The following is a 23,671-nucleotide window of genomic DNA, read 5'->3' on the forward strand; positions in this document are numbered from 1 at the left end:
TCTGCTTTTCCCTCTCCCTCTGCTCCCTGATCATCCTTTCTCTCACTCTATCTCAAATGAATAAAATCTTTTAAAAAACAAAACAAAACAAAATAACCCAAAACCTGTTCTTAAGGTTCACAATTGTGTTTCTCTTTCTTGTAACTATTAACATAGGGTATTATCTTATCACTCCTTACAAATAAGAAGCTCCTTAAAGAGAAGGATCAATTTCTGATACAATATCTGTAGTATTACAGCACAGCAACATGAAAATAATAGGGTACTCATATATACTTGTTGAACTGAACTAAGGAGACAAGAGTCTGGTACAGGCTCTTCTATCCTTTTTCCCTTCCTTCAACAGGGCAAAAGCATCCTGTTGACTTGAGGCCATTCTCTGTATTCTTATTGAGAAACAACAGTAAGTTAAACTAACAAACACAGTGCTGGATATCAATCCATTCCTTCCTTGTACCCCCTGGTTCCCTATGGGACACCTTTTCCTATTTATTTTCTTATATTTATAAAACAAGTAATATCTGCAAATTCCTATAATTTGTAATATTTTCTAGAAATTAGTAATAATGCTATTACATGCTGTGACACTAATCCTGAACAACAAAGGCTCCTATATAAGCTTTTCAGTGTTGAGCACTTCTTTTTTAGAGATGCAGAACTAAGAAATACACTTGCTGAAAATGCTATTAAAATTTTGGGCTCAAGCCCAAGACGATGAGGAGAGAACTATTACTCTTTGTATCTGAGATAATGCAAGTCTATAATAACTACCTAAACTCAATACGTCTCTATTAACATATAGACAATATACTTCTACCACCAATTATAGGATCTCTCCCCAAGCCCCAAAAAAGTATTAAGAAGGGCTTTACTTCTCTACAGTGTTTAAAGTTTTGTATTATGTAATAATAAAAACTCTCCTTGATTTTGAAAGTTTTATTATTAAAGTTAGGTCTTAATTAGATTATAAGAAATTAAAATCGGGAGTTTTAGAAAGTAAGACTTCCATTAGAGACAATTACAGTTACATAATATTCTCATAATAGTACATGGTCGATACTACTAGTCTTTTGGAGAAACAAAAAAAATGCTATAAATGTAGTTCCCTTGTATATGAGGGAAACACGGTTTTGTTTTTTAAGGCTGTACTTATTTTAGAGAAAGAGTATAAGGGGAAGGGGAAGAGGAAGAGGGAGAGGGAGGGAGAGAGTGAATTCTGAGAGCGGGAGAGGGAAAGAGTCTGTACATTGAGCCTGTTGGGAGGCTTGATCTCAAGACCCTGAGTTCACGATTCTAGCAAAAAAACCAAGAACCAGACACTTAACCAACTGTGCCACTAGGCACCCCAGGGAAACATACTTTTAACTCAAATTTCTATACTCAGCATCTACCACCTAGGTTGTAACAAAATCAAAAGGCCTTTAGGTTACTCTAATGGAACACAGATTGCCAGGACAGTTTCCAGATCTTTCAAAACACAATGATTAACAAAATGCAGATCACTTGCTTAGCTTAGAGGAATCAGGAAAAAAACATTAAATACAATTGATTTCTGGAGATTGACAAAATGTAAGCATTTTAACCACTTTACACACTGAGTAGTAAAAATAACAAGAAACTCATGCTAATTTACGTTGAGAAAGTGCCTTTCACACAGTCTTGCAGGAACACAACAGCTGAGCAAATTAAAGTGTGTTTGATTTTACATTGAATTATATTTAACTTCAGTTGTAATGAAATTTAAAAGAAAAACAAGTTTTTGTTTAGTTTTGAAAAGGACTGGTATGTTTTAATTTTTGCCTGGAATAGAAAATCTGATCTGAATAATAAAATGATAATGAATTCTCATTAACTTCATTTCTATGAAGTTAGATGGTGTCAACCTCTAAATCTATAAAGAAGAACTACCAAATTGTGCTTTAATGTACACAGGTAAATTTAAAATCTATTGTAATCAGAATTAAAATCATGAGTTGTTATGTTCATTTTTTTTATTAAAGATTTATTTATTTGAAAGAGAGAGAGCATGCACGAGTTGGGCGGGGTGGCAGGGGGAGGCAGAGGCAGGGGAGAACCTCAAGCAGACTCCCTAACCCTGAGAGATCAGGACCTGAGCTGAAACCAAGAGTCGGATGCTCAGCTGATTGAGCCACCCAGGTGCCCCCGTTATGCTCATTTAAATGGATGGTTTACAAACTTTTTGGTATCAGGACCTCTATATTAAAAATTATTGACCCCAAAAGCTTTTATGTAAATAATATCAATAATTATCATTTAAGAAATTAAACCAAAGAACATTTTGAAGTATTATTCATTTAAAAGTAAAAACAGGGGCACCTGAGTGGCTCAGTCGGTTAAGCATCTGCCTTCAGCTCAGATCATGATTTCAGGGTCCTGGGATCAAGCCCTAGGTCCTGCTTCCTGCTCAGCAAGGAGCCTGCTTCTCCCTCTCTCCCATGCTTGTCCTTTCTCACTAATAAATAAGTATTTTTTTTTAAGTAAAAGCAGAAGTAATAACCCATTACATGTTAACACAAATGAATTTTTTGAGACTATATACAGCAGCAAAAAAATCACTGAGAAGGGGAGCGTTATTTTACATTGGTACAATATCTGGCTTAATTAAAAGGAACTGGAGTCTTATATTTGCTTCTGCATTCAAACTATTGCTGTTGTGGTGATTGTACAAATGAACAAAATCTGGCCTCAAAAATTGAAAAGGAAGGTGTATTTTAATAGCCTTTTCACATAATTTTGCACATTCTTTGGTACTACAACTGGGTGGATGGTAGCTTTTAAAAGTTTGTTGCAATGTGGAATCTGAAACCTTATCAATAAACTTCTTTCTCTGCTACATTAAAACCCATTGGATTAGCTTTTACTTTGAATTGATCATCTACCCACATATGATTTTATAAAGTTAATCACTGGCTTAGGGGCACCTGGGTGGCTCAGTGGTTGAGTGTCTGCCTTTGGCTCAGGGCATGATCCTGGAATCCCAGGATCAAGTCCCATGTTGGGGTCACTGCATGGGGCCTGCTTCTCCCTCTGCCTGTGTCTTTGCCCCTTTCTCTCTCTGTGCGTGTCTCTCATGAATAAATAAATAAAATCTAAGAAAGAAAGAAAGAAGAAAGAAAGAAAAAGAAAGAAAGAAAGAAAGAAAGAAAGAAAGAGAAAAGAAAAGAAAAAAGAAAGAAAAGAAAAGAAAAGAAAGAAAAGAAAAGAAAAGAAGAAAGAAAAGAAAAGAAAGAAAAGAAAAGAAAAGAAAAGAAAAGAAAAGAAAAGAAAAGAAAAGAAAAGAAAAGAAAAGAAAAGAAAAGAAAAGAAAGAAAATATTGGCTTCCGGGCAGCCCCAGTGGCCCAGCGGTTTAGCACTGCCTTCCGCCCGGGGTCTGATCCTGGAGACCCGGGATCGAGTCCCATGTCAGGCTCCCTGCATGGAGCCTGCTTCGCCCTCTGCCTCTCTCTCTGTGTGTGTGTGTCTCTCATGAATAAATAAATAAAATCTTAAAAAAAAAAAAAAAAGAAAGTATTGGCTTCCTGAGCTTTGCAAGGTTTTAAAATACTGACACATTTAATATAATATTGAAAATAAAATTTAATACCACCACGGATCCCATTAGAGACATCTGTAAGTACTGAGAAGTGGTCAAGCTCATGATAAAGGATACCAGTTTTCCAAAATTCTTTTCTCAGGAAAGCTCGAATTTTATCATTGGCAATAAGTTCTGTCAGTTGTTTTCCTTAAAGTGGCAGGCTCATTTGGTTAATTTCTGTGAAAATGTCTGCCAGATGCCCAAGTCTGAATAACCACCAGTCATTCTCTCATGTAAAAATGTGTGCAAAAAAATGATGAGTTTGGCTCACAACTCAGTGACGTGTCTGCTTTGCCTGGATATAACCACCATATACCTTGACATGCAGAAGAGCTTTGTGCATATTCTCTATTTTGAAAGAGAGACTTAAAAGATAAGTAAGTATTCAATGGTTGAGATGTAATAAAATATATAATCTCTACTGTCCCATCAAGAATATTCTTGAGTGAAACTGACTTTTTTACTGTGAATACAGCATGGTGAGGAAAGCAGTGGTTACCATTATAGTGTGATGCCACTGCTCTGATTTGTGCTAAGGCCTAAAGGTCCACAGACCACGCTGTGGGAACCACTGATTGACATAAATGTTTCCAATACACTCTGGTCTCTCTTTTAATTGTGTATCCTTATAAATGGTTTCAGTCATTTGCAAAAAGATTGCCACATTTTACCTACATATTAAGACAAGTATTAAGAAGCTCTTAAGAACAATTATGATGTTTTGTTTTTCTCATTACTACATGGTCACAGAACTTTCATGGAAGTGTTCATTTTCTTATTTGTAAAATAAATAAATCTTCAGTCAATAAAGTACATAAAAATTACCAAGAAAATCCTGTAGGAGAAGCATAATTTAGGAGGGGTGCTACCCCTACCATATAGTAAAATACATTTCTATAAGTAAGAGTTGTGTTGACACATGAACAGATTCACAAACCAATGGGACATTCATAATTATGACTCAATATCCAGAAGCAAAAAAAAAAAAACTGGTAATTAAACCACACACACACACACCCCTTTTACATGTTACAAAAACATAAGCAAAATCAGATGACAAATACTTGAAATTTAACACCAACAACAGTTAATTCTCTAATTGTTTAAGGAGCTCCCAAAAATCAAGAGGAAAAAAACAAAGCCGAATTTTAAAAAGGACAAAGAACAGGCATTAAAAGAAGAAATTACTCATAAAAAGAGAAAAGCAAACATTTTATTTCATATATCAGACTGGCAAAAAGCCAAGTTAGGCAACATATTATTTACTGACAAGACGATAAGGGAACAGACACTTCCCAAAATTGTGGGAATGCAAAAATCCAACAACTCTCAGGGACAGGAATTTGACAATGTCTAGAAAAATTACATTTGCACTTATCCTTTGACCCAGCAATCTCAATTCTAATAATCTAACCATCGATCGAGTCATAGAAAAGGATGAGAAAAATATCAATGTGTCAAAAATAACTTGAACCCGAATCTAATCGAGCTTTTAGTCCACACTTCAAATTAACAGGAAACAGAGGGTTAGACGCACAAATTAAAAGACAACATGAGAAAACATAGAAAACTATCCAGATGATGAAATATTCTATAGACAACTGACCCAACTGGCTTAAGGCATGAAAAAACATCATGAACAACAAAAGGAGAGAGACTAATCTGAAGAGAGACTTCAAAACAGCTTTAGTGGACCGAAGTCAGAAATAGTCAAGTCTAAAAAGATGAAATGTTACGTGGTATCAGGCAATTATTGCCACTTTTGTTAGGTGTGATAGTCCCATCGTAGCTTTACAAGAATGCATTCATATATTTTAGAAATGCATGCCAATGTAGCAGGGGTAAGAGAAAATGGCTTTGAGATTTAACTGAAGTTACCTCAGCAACAATAACATCAGATTGATGAAGTAAAGTGGCAAAATCTTGCCAATATTGAATTTGGTGATGGCTTTCAGAGATTTGGTGTACTACTTTTTCCACTTTTGTTATATAGCTTGATGTATTTTTTATGAAAATTTTCTTAATGGTGCCTAGCAATGCACCTGATGTGTAACAGACATTTAGTAAATGGCAATTATTAAAATAAAGTTTTGATAACTTCTAATACAATTTAAAGAAGAAAAACATGTCATGTATATTTAAACCTTACTAAGATTCAAATTAAACACTGATTTTTATAAAGAACTATTAATTCTTTCAAGAGATATTATCTTTTTAAAAGGTTGTTATTGGGGCACCTGGGTGGTACAGTCAGTTCAGCGTCTGCCTTCAGCTCAGGTCATGATCCCAGGGCCCAGAAGTCATGCCCTGTGTTGGGGAGTCTGCTTCTCCCTCTCCCTCTGCCTCTCCCCCTGCTTGTGCACTTTTTCTCTCTGTATCAAATAAATAAACAAAAATCTTTCAAAAATAAAATAAAATAAAAGGTTATTTGGAAGGTCTTGGGCCGCATACTGGGAGTACAAAGACAAAGCAGAAGTGCTGACCTCAAGGACACATCAGGTAAATAAATATAGATGTACAATTACATTTCAACTTTTGGAAAAATGTTATGAAAACAACATTAGAAAATAAGTCATATTACAGATGTATTATGTAATTTATAATATTTTTATAACAGAATGGTATTCATCTTAAATTTATCTGAAAACTTTTTCAATGTTCTACATTTTATATTCTGTATCAATGATCCAGTTGAGAAGACATACTATATTCTAAAAACTTTTTTAAATTAAAAAATCAATTTTTATAAGGATCTATATCGCTTTATAAGATTAAAAACTTTTATAATCTATTATTGTAAATGATTTTTCAAAGTCCTCCCAAAATGATGTATGGACTTGTTGTTCTCAGATATTTCTATAAGAAAAGTATTGTAGAGTTTTAGCTTCACCATTAAGGATTACTAGGCCTATATATATTTGTGAGACTTCATTTTCCATAATTTATTTTTTTAGGGAGTTCATACAATCTTAACAGGTCTTCAAATACAGCTATTTCTTCACTAGAATGCTCTCCCAAAAAATACATTTTTCTCTTCTAAAAGAAAAGTCATAGATCACCACTATGCCAAACATATGTACAACTATCCGAGTTTATGGGTTGACTACTAGGTCAGGATGCTTCACTCAAATGGCTGGTTGGCGCTGGCTACTGGCAGGGGTGCCATGCCTCTCACCCACATGGGCTGCTTCTGCTTCCTCCAACTATGGCAACCAGGTTCTTAAAAAACCCACAACCAACTGGGAAAGGTTGAAGCCACAGATACTCCCCATGAGTTTTTACTGATAGCTCTTCAAAGCCTAATTTTACTTCTGAAAGCAAAGATTTGTAGTTTTCTTAGTTGCACCCCAGACCATCTTTGCTCCAAGATGAGTGTATTGGAGTGGGAACAATCCCATTCTTCTGGCACAATGAGGAGTGGTACCAACACCTAAAGACTAAGTTCATACAGACAAAGCACATTTCCAAACCAACAGAACTTGTCCAGTCACAGGTTTTAGAGGATTTAAAGACTAATCAAATGGTGATTTTATATTATGATCAAGAGCAGAAATGAACTTGGCAAAGTTAAGTCATTCTTACCCATCATGTAAACAAAGCTATTATTTTTAATCAGTTTGACTAGATGTGTGATTATTTAAGCAGCAGAATTTGGTTGGCAGATATTTGTAAATACTTTTAACATACCAAGCAGACTTCTGCATTTCAGACGTCAATAATTTTTTTTTGTATTTTTTAATGCTATTATTTGACTTCTTAGAGAAATAAACCAAAGTTTCAAATAAGGATGCTATATGGAACAGAGGCTATAGTTTAATTTCACTGATAAGCACTAAAATAATGCGTATTTCTATAGTGGCAAAACACAGAATACAGATTCGTAAGCCTTGAATGGCAATATTCTACAATGTTATAAGGCTATGGTATCCTTCTCCACAAAAGCTAACAAAAATTTTTCCTCAGAAAGTGTTTTTTCTAATTTAGAGAACAAGATGATTGTGTTTTTCTTATTACGAAAAGATAAACAAGTGTTTCAAAAATACACATTTCCCCAGAGAAAAAGAAAATAATACATTATAACAGTAATACTGTAGCCATCCAAGCAGCAGGTATAATTTAATCTCTACAAGCCTCAATTTATTCTTTCATAGAGTGGAGATGGTATCTCTACTTTGTAAGATTATTAGGAGAATCGAATGAGATAAGGTACAAAGAAAAAGCCTACTACTGGGTCAGGAATATAGTGGGCACAGAATGAAAAGCAGTCCTATATTCAAATTTTAGACAGAATTTCTGACAAGGGGACACCTGGGTGGCTCAGTGGTGGAGCATCTGCCTTCGGCTCAGGTTGTGATCCCAGGGTCCTGGGAGGGAGCCTGCTTCTCCCTCTGCCTATGTCTCTGACTCTTTCTCTGTGTCTCTTCATGAATAAATAAATAAAATCTTTAAAAAAATTCTGACAAGATTTATTAATTTCCCTTCTGTCTGGATTATGTTTCCCTGAGACCTTCATGAAGAAATGAATTAATTTATTGTTAGTATATCCCCCCACACCCACTTTTTGAGTTACAAAGCAGTGGAAATATGATGTGAAACTGGATGGAAAGCTTCACACCAAGTGAGGAGAGATGGAACTAGAACACTGGCACACTGAGGTACACAGCAGCTGTTGGAGGTACATGGGTATGTTAGGTCATACCCATGACCTAGGTAGCTTAGCTCAGACAGGTGCACTTTCTGAATTTACCTCAGATGAAATTGCACAAAGTAAATGCAAAATCCACCATTATGCTCAAGTCATTCCCTTACACAACAATTGGAACAAATTTGCCTAAGTGCTATAGCAGAACCGACAGCATGTTGCATTCTAATACTACATCACTTCACAGCTCTTATTAAGACAGAAAGTAAGACTAAATATTTACCATTATCCTATTATATCAGACTCAAGATTCTTTAATCCATACAAGTTAAATTGTTTTATGTAAAAACTTTTAATTTGACAAAGTTCACAGGCAAGGTGGAGAGAAATTTAAACATGGATAATCTGCTTTTAATTATGTCATATAGTTTACTACAAATAATACTCTATACATAAATACTTGTCTTCTCATATCAAAGATTTGGCCCTATTTAAAAAAGAAAAGAACAAAAACAGAGTTTAGGCAATTTGTAATTAGATTTGCATTATTTGTAAACCAGATTCATAGAAAAAGATAATTTTATCAAGAAAATTGAGATACCTTGATTATCATTAGTGTAAAAACATAGGATCTGTATCTCAGATAATAATAACTTCTTGAGTAATACTTCTAAAGTATGTTTGTGAAACAGTAGTGACAAATTAAGCCTGCAAATTCTAAAGTTGTAATCAAGTAAAGCAGCAAAATTTCTGTCAGCCAAAAGACATCCTATATTAACTTACTTGGACCGCCTGGGTGGCTCAGCGGTTGAACAACTGCCTTCAGCCCAGGGCATGATCCCGGAGTCCTGGGATCAAGTCCCACTTCGGGCTCCCTGCATGGAGCCTGCTTCTCCCTCTACCTGCGTCTCTACCTCTCTTTCTGTGTCTCTTGTGAATGGATAAATAAAATATTTTAAAAATATATATAACTTATTCACAGAAACACTAGTCTTTAGAAATGAAGACCAGTGGACCGTTCCCTCTAGGCTAGGTGGAATAAAATCCAGGGTATCCATATTCTGTTTCAAAGACTCTTAAAAGAGGAAAACCAAAACTATCGCTTTTCTTGGTAGGAACTATGTCTAGCAAACCTCAGTCAAGAAATGCAAACGTATTTAACTACACTGGAATTTACAGACTTAGAAAGGAAATGAAACAAAGCCATCAGGGCACTTAGATGAAAACTTGGCAATTAGTAACAAAAACACTGAGTTGGTTCATTTCTATATGCTTTTCTGTTATCTTTGAATACCGAGAATCTCTATCTAGGATGAGGGAAAGTAAATATAGGAAGATCGTTGAGGGTATGGTTGATACAGTTTTAAGCACGCTACCTGGGGTATCTGATAACCTCATCCATGAAATGCGGATAACACCTACATCAAAGGTGCAAAGCCTAAAACTGAGGCTCCATATTATAGGCTGCCTTGACATTTGATAAAATAAGGAGGATTTCAATTAGCCTAACTACAAATTCCCATCCTCCTATTGTTCATGTAGATAAGGTCCCCAGGCCAAACAACCCTCCTTAACATATGTATCAGGTACATTCCTGCTTGTCCCTGAGAAGGTGGTTTCAGTTTCTCACTGAGTGATTCCTTGGAATTATTCAAACAAGCCAATCATAGATTCCCACAGGCACCCCGGGGCATCTCAACCTCTTCATGTGACAAAGCCTCTCTCCCACAGCCATTGTTGCTCACTCGTGAATGCAACCTCCATGTGGCCCTGAGTGGTGTGCAGTGTTTTCTTGCCCTGGGCTGTGAGTATATATAACAAGTTGCTGATCTCATCTGTCCAATGCTGGGTGTTGTGTGTCTGGCCATCCCCATGACCCAGAGTTGAGGATCTCTTCCTCACCATGGGGTAAATAAGAAGCTATTAAAACAGGTAGTGAGAATAATTATATGAGTAAATACCTGTAAACTTCATAAAACAGTGCCATATTATCTACTACATATTTGCTATTATTAGAATTAGCTAATAGTGAGTTCACCGATCACAATGTAACAGGTCAAAATGTTTAAATGTTATCTAACAAGTTAAAGGAAAGATTTATACAGTAGACTGGATTTACAAAGCTACTAATTGGCTCACAGTGGTCCCTTAATTAAATATCTTGCTCAACAAATGACCCAGACAATTAAAAATGGAAAACAGAATTGGAAAATATAGCCACTTAACTGAGAAACACTCATCATCACAGTAATTGGCTATAGATACTCTTTAATGAGTAGATCATTTTTAAGAATTAAAATTTAGATTGAAAAAATTATTAAAAATAGTCACCAAGACCACATCATTCTGCCTTGAAAATAACAAAGCCATTTAATACTTAGTCTTTTCCACACACTGTATTTAGATGATCAACACTGTATTCATGCCTTCACAACTGTTAAAGTAACAATTGATAAGTATCTATAAAAAGCCAAAATAATATGTTTTTCATTTTTATCTCCTTTCACATTTATTTTAAAAATACATTTCTCTCCAACCACACAGTAAGCTCTTTAAAACCTAGGGCGTATTATATGTGTGTGTGTGTGTGTGTGTGTGTGTGTGTGTATTCATTCTTACAAAAATGCTGGAATGTAAATATTAAGTACTTGCAAATTAAATTATTTCAGAGGTGCCTGAGTGGCTCAGTTGGTTAAGTGTCTGGCTCTTGACTTCAGCTCGGGTCAGGATCTCATGGTCCTGAGAGGGAGCCCTGAGTCAGGCTCCTGCTCAGCAGGGAGTGTGCTTGAGAGTCTCTCTCTCTCCCTCTGCCCTTGCCCCTGCTGGCACGCATGCACACATTTTCTCTCTCAAATAAATACATAAATCTTTAAAAAATAAATTATTTCATAAAATAACCATCTTTCCCTATCTTCAGATCCTAATAAGTAACAATTCTAGATTAATATATAGTGTTCAAATTAAATATTTGATAAATTCTTGGAATTTATACAAGTCTATCTACCATGTGGTATTAAGATAGAATACAATGGCAGCTATCTTTTGAATTCAAAATCAAAGAGAAAAAAACTAATTTTCTGTTTAAATATTAGCAAGTATATCAGGTTCCTAAAGAGAAATCCTGGCATGATGGATATGATAACAGAGAGGAAACTGCTATCCAAACAGCTACAATACCTCCATTCATTTCCAGATTGCATTCATCGATGTCTACACATTTGAATCCTTATTAACCACCTACACACCCATTATTATTCCCTTGGCAATTTACCCACAGCTACTATGGATATCTATTAAATCTATGACCTTTTGTTTTTGTCTCAATTGGGCCTTTAATTTACCATCTCATTTTGGATTTGCTCTCTACACTTAAATTATTTGTTCTACTTATTATTTCAAAACAGTACTAGCTCTTCAAATTTTTATGAAACACACATTTATTGTGAAAATAAACAACAGACAATGAAGGAAAGTAAATAATAAAAATAATTTCCAGTAATCCCATCACCCAGGAATTGATATTACTAATTTTGGAGTCCATGCTTCTTCTTCTTCTTTTTAATGAATTAATTTATTTGAGAGAGAGAGAGAGAGCATGCAGGTATAGGGGGAGAAGAGGGACAGAGAGAGAGGGAGAGAATCTGAAGAAGACTCCCCACTCAGTTCAGAGCCCAACCTGGGGCTCAAACCTAGGACCCTGAGATCATGCCCTGAATTGAAATCAAGAGTCAGACACCCAACCAACTGAGCCACCCAAGTGCCCCTGAAGTCCACCCTTCTATATCTCTTTACCTTTTTAAAAATGAAAATGAAAACTTCATATCCTCTGGGGGAAAAAAACAAACAAACCTAGGCTTTCCACTCAATAACCTATTATAGACATGAGTTTACTTCACTACATAGATCTAATCCCAAGAGCTGTCCAATATTCCACTGCATTTATGCCACATACTTGTTTAATCAATTCCCTCATTAAGAGTAACCTCAGACTATTACCCATTTGCTGATGATACATTAAGGTAAGAGATGATTCAACTGGAAATAAACCCTATACTGAGATAAGGCTTAGTCGAGAAGGAAATAAATATAGAAAAGACAAAAGATTACAAATGATAATGTGGTCTTGTTCTTTAGCCCTGGCTCAACAGCACTCTCGCTGACCTTTACTGATAGCTTGGTGGCCCAACACTGAGAACCTCTTCAGTGGGTGTGGATACAAGGAGAAACAAGGCAGGCAGGCAGGTTGCCAGTAGAGTCTTTTTAACAGAAATTATCTGTAGACTCAAAATTATAGGAAGCAGTTGGGGGAAAAAATAGGCATGAAGTGTTGCTTTTATTTTTAATCTTGTCATTGCTTCCAGTGTTCCCCCAGAGAATTCTATTTAAATATAATCAAGAATGACCCATAATTTAGTATTTTTATTCTTTATGAGAATAAAATTACAACTAGAGCCAGGCAACCCATTTTTTTTTTCCTCAGGCAGAGGCCCCAATCCTAAACTTACATCTGAGCTGCTCAGGTTTTCCATTAATGTGAAGATGATAATTATCACTCATTAACTAAAGGAAAGAACTGTTGTATAGTAGCATTGTGAAGTGTTCGGAAAAAGTGCTATGTAAAAAAAAAAAAAAAAGTATGTTATGCTAGCTTAATCAGACATGCAATAACTGACAGGAAATATTCTCATACCTTACTTTTGCTGCACTGCTATTTTAGACCATGAAAATGCCTTTCTAAATTTCCTTTTTTATGAGTCTCAAAGTCAAAAGCTGACTGCCCATTGCCATGGAGACAGTTCTATTTAAGGTACTATATTAGTCCTTTCCTCACAGAAGGATAGAAAAGTGGTCAATAGAAAAGCATCACTCTCCATGGGTTAGAATTAAGTAATTTACATATGTTTCTAGAGCAGCAAACACATAAATGGGAATTTGGGAGTGAGGGCAATTGAATGCAGTTCGTTATTTTTCCTGAGAAAGATCAACATGGATTAGATTTTACCACCAACCTAGAGACAATAAGAGAAAAATTCCCTTTTCCTCAAAATTATATGCAACCAAATAAGAAAATAAAATTATTTCTATTTACTATCCTAGAAGAACTGCCACTAGCCGAGACAATCTTGTCTTTCAAAGAGCAACCATTTTATCCTTTGGATTTATAAAGAGCCCACATATCACAGACATCCCTTAAGTTTCCTTTGTGTTAATTTTCAGATCTCCTGATTTGGCTTTCTGACATCCCATTTGTACCTGAAGAATAAGCTACTAGTTTACAGGTAAAAGGGAATATCCATAATTTACACACATGTTTAAATTTGTCTAAGAAACTGGAAACAAAACAAACAAAACACCCAATCTTTCAATCCTAAACCTGTAATTAGGACAAATATTACCACTTCTCCTTCTGTTTAAGAAAAAAAAAAATGTCCAAGGTAATCTTCTCCTTGAAACCTTAAAACATCAATCTTCTGTGAAATAAAAATAATATAAGATGGTGAGGCCCACCAAAGTCTATCAATGTTGGTGCTGAAACACTATTTTTATGTAAACAAGCAATTCCCAAAGATATTTTCATTTAATTTCAGTCATAAGGGGGCATCTGGGTGGCTCAGCAGTTGAGCATCTGCTTTTGACTCAGGTCGTGATCCCAGGGTCCTAGGATCAAGTCCCACATAGGGCTCCCCACATGGAGCCTGCTTCTCCCTCTGCCCATGTCTCTGCCTCTCTGTCTCTCATGAATAAATAAATAAAATTAAAAAGAAAATTTTCAATCATAAAATAGCTTCTAAAACCCAACTCTTTTTTTCCCCCTTAAGCTGAAGTTCAGAATCCAGCAGCAATAAAATAAGACATTATATTTCTTAAGGTGAGAGCATCTTGTACTAGATGGTCTCAAATCTCTATCTTTTTAAACAGGCAAAGAAATATTTCTGATTCTAGAGCTGGTACTACCTTTATTATCTATAAAAAATAGGGATTTTGTATTGATTCAATTTGAAACAATTTCCTCTTTTTACCATATTTCTCAAACAATTGATAATGCATACTGGAAATAAAATGGACACACATTATTTTGATTTGTAGAAATATCTGGTTAATAACTGTAGACCTGTGGTACTAGATCCTTAGGAGTGCATCAGGATCACCTGGAGGGGTTGTTAAAATACAGATGAGCAGGCCTCACCTCCAAAATTTCTGATTCAGCAGCGCTGGGTTGGGGCCCCAAACAGCGCATTTTTAACAAACTCCCAGGCGATGCTAATGTTGCTGGTTCCAGGATCACACTTCAAGAACCACTGCCCTAGGCATTAAACAAACTTATTAACTTATAGAATTGTTATTCTTTTAATATATCATTTTAATCTTTCCCAAAGGAACCATTTTAAATAAAACAATAGCTTCAGTCTCAGGGGTGGGGCTGGGGGAGGACAGTCAATCTTAGCAATTTGAAAAGGATATTGATTCTATCATAACCAGGTTAATTCCTAAAACTTGCTATCCAGTGGTTAGGGAGCTGTTTGGGTTACACTGACACTCAGGAAAACAAACCATGACCAAGAAAAAATGGCTGTGTCTCCTGTGGATTCAACTGGCCTTGAAGAGCAACTATCCACTACAAACTTGTGCAGATGAACTTAGTATTTGAATGTAAATTTTTCTTAGAAATGACTATAAACCAATTATGCATTACCTGTGTTCCAGAAAAGGTATGTATCAAGTTTCTGAGTCCAATCTAGCTTCCCATTGACTTACATTTTCATTTTAGAAATCCTTTATCTTGAATTGATTGATCTACAGCTGACAGCACATTGCATTTTAGTTTTCAAGTGCTCTACAGCTCTGTCAAATAGTTAATTATCCATAAACACTAAAATGCATGAAAATGACTATAAGGATAGAATAAAAGGAAACAGCCTTTTAAAATAACAATATGCTCCTGTATTTTATGGTCATGAAATGCATACCTGTCACCGACAAAGTGATGGGCAAGTTAGAAGTGCCAGTGGACAAACTACTTCATTCTCATGACATCGGAGTACCTTGCATAAATGGTAACACTGTGGTTTATTAAAAGCTAAATTGCTAAATGCCCAGTCATGACAGGTTCAAATTTTAGTGACACTAAAACAAAAGACATAACACCTGGTAGCACATTGACAGTAGGATTCTGAGTTTCTTACTCAGTTTTTTAAAAATTCCACTGTTTCTATAAATAACTGAAGTTAAATGGAGTTATCATCAAGGTACTTATTAATGATCAATTCTTTCCATTTGCCATTTTGACAAACATGTTCTCTGCAATAGCTTAATAAAGACCATTAGTAAATGAAACAAATGAAAAACACATAGATGTACTTACCTTTGAAAGCTTACCATCAATTAAAAGTATTTTCCATTAATAGCTGCTTTTACATAATAGGATTTGTTTTTTAAAACCAAGTGCATCAACCCTAAAATTTATGTGAAACCACAAAAAATCCTGAACAGCCAAAGCAATCTTGAGGAAAAGAGCAAAGATCACACTCCCTGATTTCATATATTACAAAGCTATAGTAATCAAAATAATATAGTATTGGCATAAAAACAGATACATAGATCAATGGAACAGAATAGAGAGCCCAGAAATAAACCCAAGAATATATGGTCAACTAATTTATGACAAAGGAGGCCGGAGCATACAATGGGGAAGAACAAGCCCTTCATGAATCGGTGCCGGGAAAACTGGAAAGCCATATAAAAAAGGATGAGATTGGACCACTATCTTAACCCATACACTAAAATTGACTCAAAATGGATTAAAGACTTGAATGTAAAACCAGAAGCCATGAAACTCCTAGAAGAAAACAATGGTTGGTAAGCTCCTTGACATCATTCTTAGTGGGGTTTTGTTTTTTGTTTTGATCTGACTCCAAAAGCAAAGGCAACAAGAACAAAAATAAACAAGTGGGACCAAATCAAACTAAATAGCTTCTGCCCAGCAAAGGAAACCATCAACAAAATAAAAAGGCAACCTTCTGAATGGTAGAAAATATTTGCAAACCATATATCTGAGAAGGGGTTAATATTGAAATATGTAAAGAACTCATACAATAACAAAAACCCTAAACAATCCAATTTAAAAGAATGAGCAGAGGATCTAAATAGACATTTTCCCAAAGACATCCAGATGGCCATGAAAAGATGGCACATGAAAAGATGCTCAACATCACTCATCATCAGGGAAATGCAAATCAAAACCACAATCGGATATCACCTTGCACCTGTCAGAATGGCTATATCAAAAGGACAAGTAATAACAAGTGTCATTGAGGATATGAAGAAAAGTGAACCCTTGTATATGCTGGTGGGAATGTAAATTGATACAGCTACTATGGAGGACAGTATGGAGACTGCTCAAAAAATTAAAAGTAGAACTACCATATGATCCAGCAATCCCACTTCTGGGTATTTCTCATCAGAGACCAAAAAGACTGATATAAAAAGATATATGCACCTCTATGTTCACTGCAGCATTATTTACAACAGCCAAGAGAAGGGCACAACCTAAATGCCCATTGATGGATGAACGTACAAAGAAGATGTGGTATATATACACAATAGGATACCACTCAGCCATGAAAAAGAATGAAAACTTGTCATTTGCAACAAGGACAGCCCTTGAGGGTATTACGCTATGTGAAATACATCAGATAGAGAAAAACAAATACTGGATGGTTTCACTTACCTCTGGAAATTTAAAAAAATAAACACACAAAACAAAATCAAACTCATAGATACAGGAATAGATTGGTGGAGAGGGAAGATACTGAGGGGAAGAAGGTGGAAGGGTGGGCAAAACTGGTGAAGGGGATCAAGAGGTCCAAATTTTCAGCCTTCAAATAAACTAGTGGGGATGTAATATAAAGCATGGTGACTATAGTGAATAATATAGCAAAATTGAAAGTTGCTAAGAAAATAAATCTTAAAAGTGCTCATCACAAGAAAAAAATGTCATAACCTTGTATGACAGGTTATTAGACTTGTTGTGGTTATTGTTTTGCAATGTATATAACTGTCTAATCATTATGCTGTACACCTGAAACTAATATAATGTATGTTGATTATACTTAAAAAACAAAACCAAGAGCATCAGATTTTATATTTACTTCATAAATATAAGAGTAAGATAAGCCTAATCATCCATATATATCATTATTTGTGTTATGTACATTTAATTCCCCCATATATAATCATAACAATATGCAATCATAACAAGAGTTGGTCAAAAGAACTCCCTACCAGATCTAGTATGAAGCACAGGATATTAAAATGCATAGCTGTCAGTCTTCACTTCAATGTAAACTCTGATTGAATGAATAGGGTCTGAATCTTGCACTTTGTATGGGCTGTGTCATTGCTCTGGATATCATTAGATCTCAACCATGGAGGACATCATATACTGATACTTGTACAAATGTGCTAACATGGTAAATGGTGCTATTTTACATTCACTGACTAAATACTTGGTGTGAAATGTTTAAATCTCATCATCTTAAAAAGTATCCTGAATAATTAATGATTTTCCATTTTTAAATCATTGACAGACATCACTTCCGCTCACCAGAGGAGGAGTTTGCTTCCACTGAATTACCCTCCCCTTACACACACTGCCCATACCAACGTTCATACATTTCCGCATTCGGGTACCACCCTTGTCAGCTCTGGAGTATGTGTTTGTTTTCCTTACCATATGACACAGTTCTTGAGTGTCACTATGTTAATGTTAAATGAAGGAAAGTAGTTAGGACTTTAATAGAATATGACAATGAGTTCAACACTTTAAAATTTACTATAGAAAAAGTACTATGCTTGTTGCATTGCCTATCTGTAGTCAAATGAAATGTCTATAGAACTATCATATAGTCTCCTCACTCAAGACCTCAAAGATAATATGAATGACAGAGCTCTGAAATCCTAACATGAGGACTCTAATCAGCACACAAAATACATTCAGACTCTTGAGTAACTAGTTTTGCATTATGGTGTATCAATCCAAACCATTTATATAAATTAGGTTTTGCAAAATTCTCAAAATGGAATTGTCATTAAAATGTAAGGCTATGTGATAATGTTTCTAAAATCAAACAAGGTGTGACAAGGTATTACTTCAAAAGAAGTAAAAAAAAGCACTCTGTGTTTATAAGTGTTTAATGACCTGACTAATGCACTTTCAAGTATATTTAGTATCTACAGAGTTTTTAAAAAGTTTTACTTTAGATCCATCCAAATTATGTTATCTATCCAGGGACTAAATAGACAGGTCATTCTAATTAGATGTTTTTACAAATGCATTATTAGTAGTCGGCTTTTGATTAATTTTGTACACCAATGAAAGTATAGTTAGCATGATATAGAAACGTATTTTTTAATGGGTACTGTTACTATCTATGTTAGTAATGAGCAGATACAATTCAGAAAGATCACCTAATCTAGGCCTCTGATGCCAAATTCCTTGTACTAGCATCTACATCAGGAGATCAGCATTTGAGGTTTCCTGAATGAATAAATGAATGAATGACAGATATTCATATGGTATGTGAGTGGCTTACAAATGTTAACAGCCTTTATATTTCTTGTCTGTTTAAGAGTATGAAGGCCGGGGCACTTGGTGGCTCAGTTGGGTAAGTGTCTGCCTTCAGCTCAGGTCATGATCCCAGGGTCCTGGGACAGAGCCCCACATCAGGCTTCCTGCTCAGTGGGGAGCCTGCTTCTTCCTCTGCCTGTCACTCTGCCTACTTGTGCTTGTGCCCTCTCTCTGTCAAATAAATAAAATCTTTAAAAAAAAAAAAAAAAAGAGTATGAAGACCACGAAAGGGTAGTAACGTTGAGATAAAGAATAAGCATAAAATGGCAACGTATATATTTTTAGCAAACGAGAATTGTTTCTACATTGTTTGTCTAAACATATATTTTTCCTCATTTTTTTTAAAGATTTTTATTTATTTATTCATGAGAGAAAGAGAGAGAGGCAGAGACACAGGCAGAGGGAGAAGCAGGCTCCATGCAGGAAGCCCAACGTGGGACTTGATCGCGGGTCTCCAGGATCACACCCTGGGCTGAAGGCGGCGCTAAACCACTGGGCCACCCGGGTTGCCCATTTTTCCTCATTTTTAAGGGCACTAAATACGAAGTAGGTCTCTTGCATAAATGAACACCTACGAATTCATGCTAATCTCAGGTGTTCAACAATGTGTGTTGCCTAAATAATATTAAAACCTAGGCCTTGTGGTTATCTTAATAGCTACCTGATATAAAACAATAGCTTACAAGATTATTAACTATATAGGTAATATTCCATTAAAAAATAAAACTATAACACAGATATTCTGCACCCTACCTGGGAAGTCACCAATTTCAATTAATATATTATACAAAAAGGTTTATATAAAAGAATCTTAATATTAAGGGTTTAGGGCTGAGGTGCCTTTAGTGAACCACATCTTCCCACAAATTCCTCTCCTCAACATAAACCCTTTGTAAACTGGAAACTCCTCTGTAAACCTTCTGTAGACACAGCATACAAAATGTAGATGGGGGAGGCCAGTTGCAGGACACCATTCCCAGGGGATTTGTGCTTCCCTTTAGTATCATTGTCACCTTACTGTAGAGAGCCAAAATGAATGGTGGAAATGAGCATTCATGTTATTTCTTATCTTCACGAATAACTCTTTCCTACTGCAAAATATTACTAAAAACTGAGAACATTTCTTAGAAGTCCTTATTCAAGAAACAAAACACTTAAATTCAAAATGTTACCAGACAATGTCTTCTGTCAGATATGTTGGCAGTATTGAATAAATCAACATTACTGAACTAATGAATGACTGGTTGGCAAAAAGAAATAGGATAAAGTGCTGGAAAAATAGGGGAAAAAAACACATCCTGGGATTAGGAAGAATGATTGTATAATTAACAACAGACATAGATAAAAGAGCTAATTAGATAGGTCAAAACTGTCAATGAGAACCTCAATTTGTTTCTCAACTGATTTAATCATTTAAAGAAATTTGCATTTCTAATGTAAAAATAAAGTAGTAGAAAATATCTGAATTTGAAATCTCTTATTAATCTCTTGAGTAATCAAGTCCTATTAAGTTTCATTAATTTCATATTTTGTAAAAGTTGTTCTCATATAGAAAACACGGAATGTAAGAAAATGCAGTGTTTTTATCTGTATAAGGAGCCAGGCTTTGGAGTTAGACCTGGTTTCAAATCCTGAATCTGCCACCTCTTGGTACTATGACCTTAATCAAGTAACTAAAGCTCTCTGAACTCTAATTGCTTCATCCATAAAATGTGAGTAACAATCCTTTATAGGTTCACTGTGATGATTAAATATGATACATATGCAGGGTTTAAATATTTAGCAGTCTATGGTACATAGGTGGTATTCAAAAGAAACTAGTATCATTACTGACGTTATAAAATGCACTTCCAAACTAAGAGTTATGATCTCAGATAATTACAATAATCTTCCATGAAATCCAGCTTTAGTTAGCCTTGAGGTTAATTTCAGCCTTCTCAATATTCAATCTATAACTGGTAAGAGAGATTTCATTTCTTCAAGCGACTAGTTTCATCTTTGCAATAGAAGATGTAAAGATAAAATGTTTTAGAAATGAGAATATGTACCTCCATTACAAGCAGTTGTTAATTAATAGAAAAAAATAAGTCTCACTCCAATGTATATACTTTAAGAAATCTCTGGTGCAAGAAATAATACGGCCCTAAATCAGCCATTTTTATACTTGGTCATACTTACTCATATATGCTATGTTCAGTACATTCTTCACGAAATGAAAGGCAAAATGCCTGTTACTAGTTATTAGAAGCTTTGAGCAAGAAAAGGCAAACTTATTCCAACCCACCATTAAATATCCCATAATACTCATGTGTCCCTCAGGGGGGCAATCAATATCTTAACCCATGGACCATTAAGTGACTCACTTCTGGGTGGATCTAAAAAAGTAAAAGCTAACTAAGGGGCAGTCTAGGCCCAGGAATAATTCTCTGGTTCAGTTACCAAGGGAGTGCCTGCTGGCCACCAGGATCACAGCTGGCTTGGGAGATTTCCAAAATAAAGGACTTGGGGGAAGTAGAAGAAGGAAAGCCTTAGCCAAAATAATATGTGAAAGAACTTTAGGAGGTGGCCTACAGAGAATCTTCGAAGTTTGAAGGTCTGTCCTTAGTACTCCCAAACTGCCATCCCTTACAGAACATTAGCACATTCCAGAAGGTACAACATGCATCCATAGCAAAGCAGTGGCCATTTTGCATTTCAGAGAAGGACCAATAGCTAAGGCCTGTGTCTTGACCCTCTTAATGAACTGACATTCTTCCTCCCTACTAGAACTTCCTCCAAAAAGTAGGATTTTTCACTGAAACATTCCCATGGCCACAAAGATGATAAAAATCATCTTTGCCACTGAACTTCTCAAAGTGGTTGTTCTAGAGAACAAAATATGACCGTAAAGGCATATCAGACAAATATCAAACATGTTTTGGAAAATGAGAGTAGTTCTCATTATATCAGATTACATTCTACCCAATATAAGTATATTGCCAATATCTATGAGTGATAGATTTTTAAATCAGAATTCTAATTTTGCTAAAAATAAACTATTAACCAGATCCCAAATAAGAGAAAACCTAGTAGGGGAAAGATAGATGTAAATAATTGTTAATTATAATTTAAAATGCTAAGTGTGAAAACTGCAGTATATTTTTGGGCAGAACAGAAGTCCTGAGAAGACAAAAAGGACAACAGTTTAAAGATTAGGAAGTGCTTTTGAGATGTCACAAATCTTGAAGAAGATTTTTGAAAGACAAATAGGATTTCTACATGTTAACTGTAATTTTAGATGGTATAGGATATATACTTTTAAATAGTTTATACCACACATACTTACACATTTAAGGCTGTGTGGGATGCATCACTAAACATTTTGACTTTGCCATATATTTACCTTTATATGGTGAATCCCACCTCCTCCCCCATCCCTGCCCTGACCACAGTGATATCTTAGGGACAGTCTAGAAACTGGTAGTCATTTATAGGTCTCACTAGATCTAATCAAATAAATAGATCCTTATCCCCATGACTTCAGGAACTGCAGGTAGTTGTTGTGTGTCATAGCTTGTATGGACAGGGTAACTACATCCCCTCCACATAAAATATAAAAAACCCTGTCTTTGAGGATTGCAGAATCTAGGGACTCCCACATTCAGAGCGGTCCTAATTCCTCTCTACAGTGGTGCTTTTCTTTATTCTAACAATGCTTGTTATCAGCAATCTACATTGACACTTCTCTGATTCTTTCTGGTCTCTTCTTCTTCTGTTGCTTCTCCCACATGTCTCAGCTTTCAAGAAAAAAGGCTCACCTGGCTACTTTTTTGTGTGATCCTCACACAAAATAGAGTTGTCTGGCTTGGCCTTATCTACATTTTCTGTCAGTGGTATTTAGCCTTTTATTTTCCACATGGACTCCTGGGAATTATATTTACATGTACCGTACATTTACATGAACTCTGGCTTAGCTATTTTCAACGGTCTTAGAACTCCCTCACGCTCTTAAATTAAAAATTATGGAGGAACCAGAAGACCTTTTGTTTACATACAGGCTATAACTCAATATTTACTGTATTAGGAATTAAAACTGAGAAAATGTTAAATTACTTAAAATAATAAATCCATTCCATGTTAACAGAAGGCACATATTTTTATGAAAATAACTTTATTTTCCAAAACAAAAAAAAAGTGAGCAGTGACATTTAGGTTTTTGCAAATCTCTTTAGTGTCTGTTTAACAGAAGACAGCTGAATTTCATATCTGATTCTGTATTCAATCTGTTGTGATGTTTTGACTGAATTATGTAAGGAAAATCTGGCCTCATACACATAAGAAGTTGGGAAATGAAAGAGTTAATTGTGGGGGATCCCTGGGTGGCGCAGCGGTTTGGCGCCTGCCTTTGGCCCAGGGCGCGATCCTGGGGACCCGGGATCGAATCCCACGTCGGGCTCCCGGTGCATGGAGCCTGCTTCTCCCTCTGCCTGTGTCTCTGCCTCTCTCTCTCTCTCTCTCTCTATCATGAATAAATAAAATCTTTAAAAAAAAAAAAAAAAAAAGAGTTAATTGTGAATATTTTTTTTTTAATTTTTTTTTATTTGTTTATGATAGTCAGAGAGAGGGAGAGGCAGAGACACAGGCAGAGGGAGAAGCAGGCTCCATGCACCAGGAGCCCGACGTGGGATTCGATCCTGGGTCTCCAGGATCGCGCCCTGGGCCAAAGGCAGACGCCAAACCGCTGCGCCACCCAGGGATCCCCAATTGTGAATATTCTTTGATAGCACACCAAAAGTCCACAAGTAGAGCTTCCTAATGGTTAGTTAC

General features: G+C 35.7%; 1 protein-coding gene across 3 annotated transcripts in view; it reads right to left on the minus strand.

Annotated features, from left to right (window-relative positions):
• The window catches only part of SESN3 (sestrin 3), a 70,533-nt gene that overhangs the window by 41,119 nt on the left and 5,743 nt on the right, over window positions 1–23,671 (minus strand). Inside the window, exon 1 of one of the 3 annotated variants that reach the window (XM_041730040.1) lies at window positions 14,426–15,055. The exons of the other annotated variants lie outside the window; for them this stretch is intronic. Coding sequence (XP_041585974.1) covers window positions 14,426–14,476 — 51 coding nt within the window. The 5' untranslated portion in view covers window positions 14,477–15,055. Of the gene's footprint in view, window positions 1–14,425; window positions 15,056–23,671 lie in introns of those variants that run through there. 3 annotated transcript variants of the gene reach the window in all.

The sequence above is a fragment of the Vulpes lagopus genome, chromosome 15 (genome assembly GCF_018345385.1).
Source record: "Vulpes lagopus strain Blue_001 chromosome 15, ASM1834538v1, whole genome shotgun sequence".
In the NCBI taxonomy this organism is placed as follows: Eukaryota; Metazoa; Chordata; class Mammalia; order Carnivora; family Canidae; genus Vulpes; species Vulpes lagopus.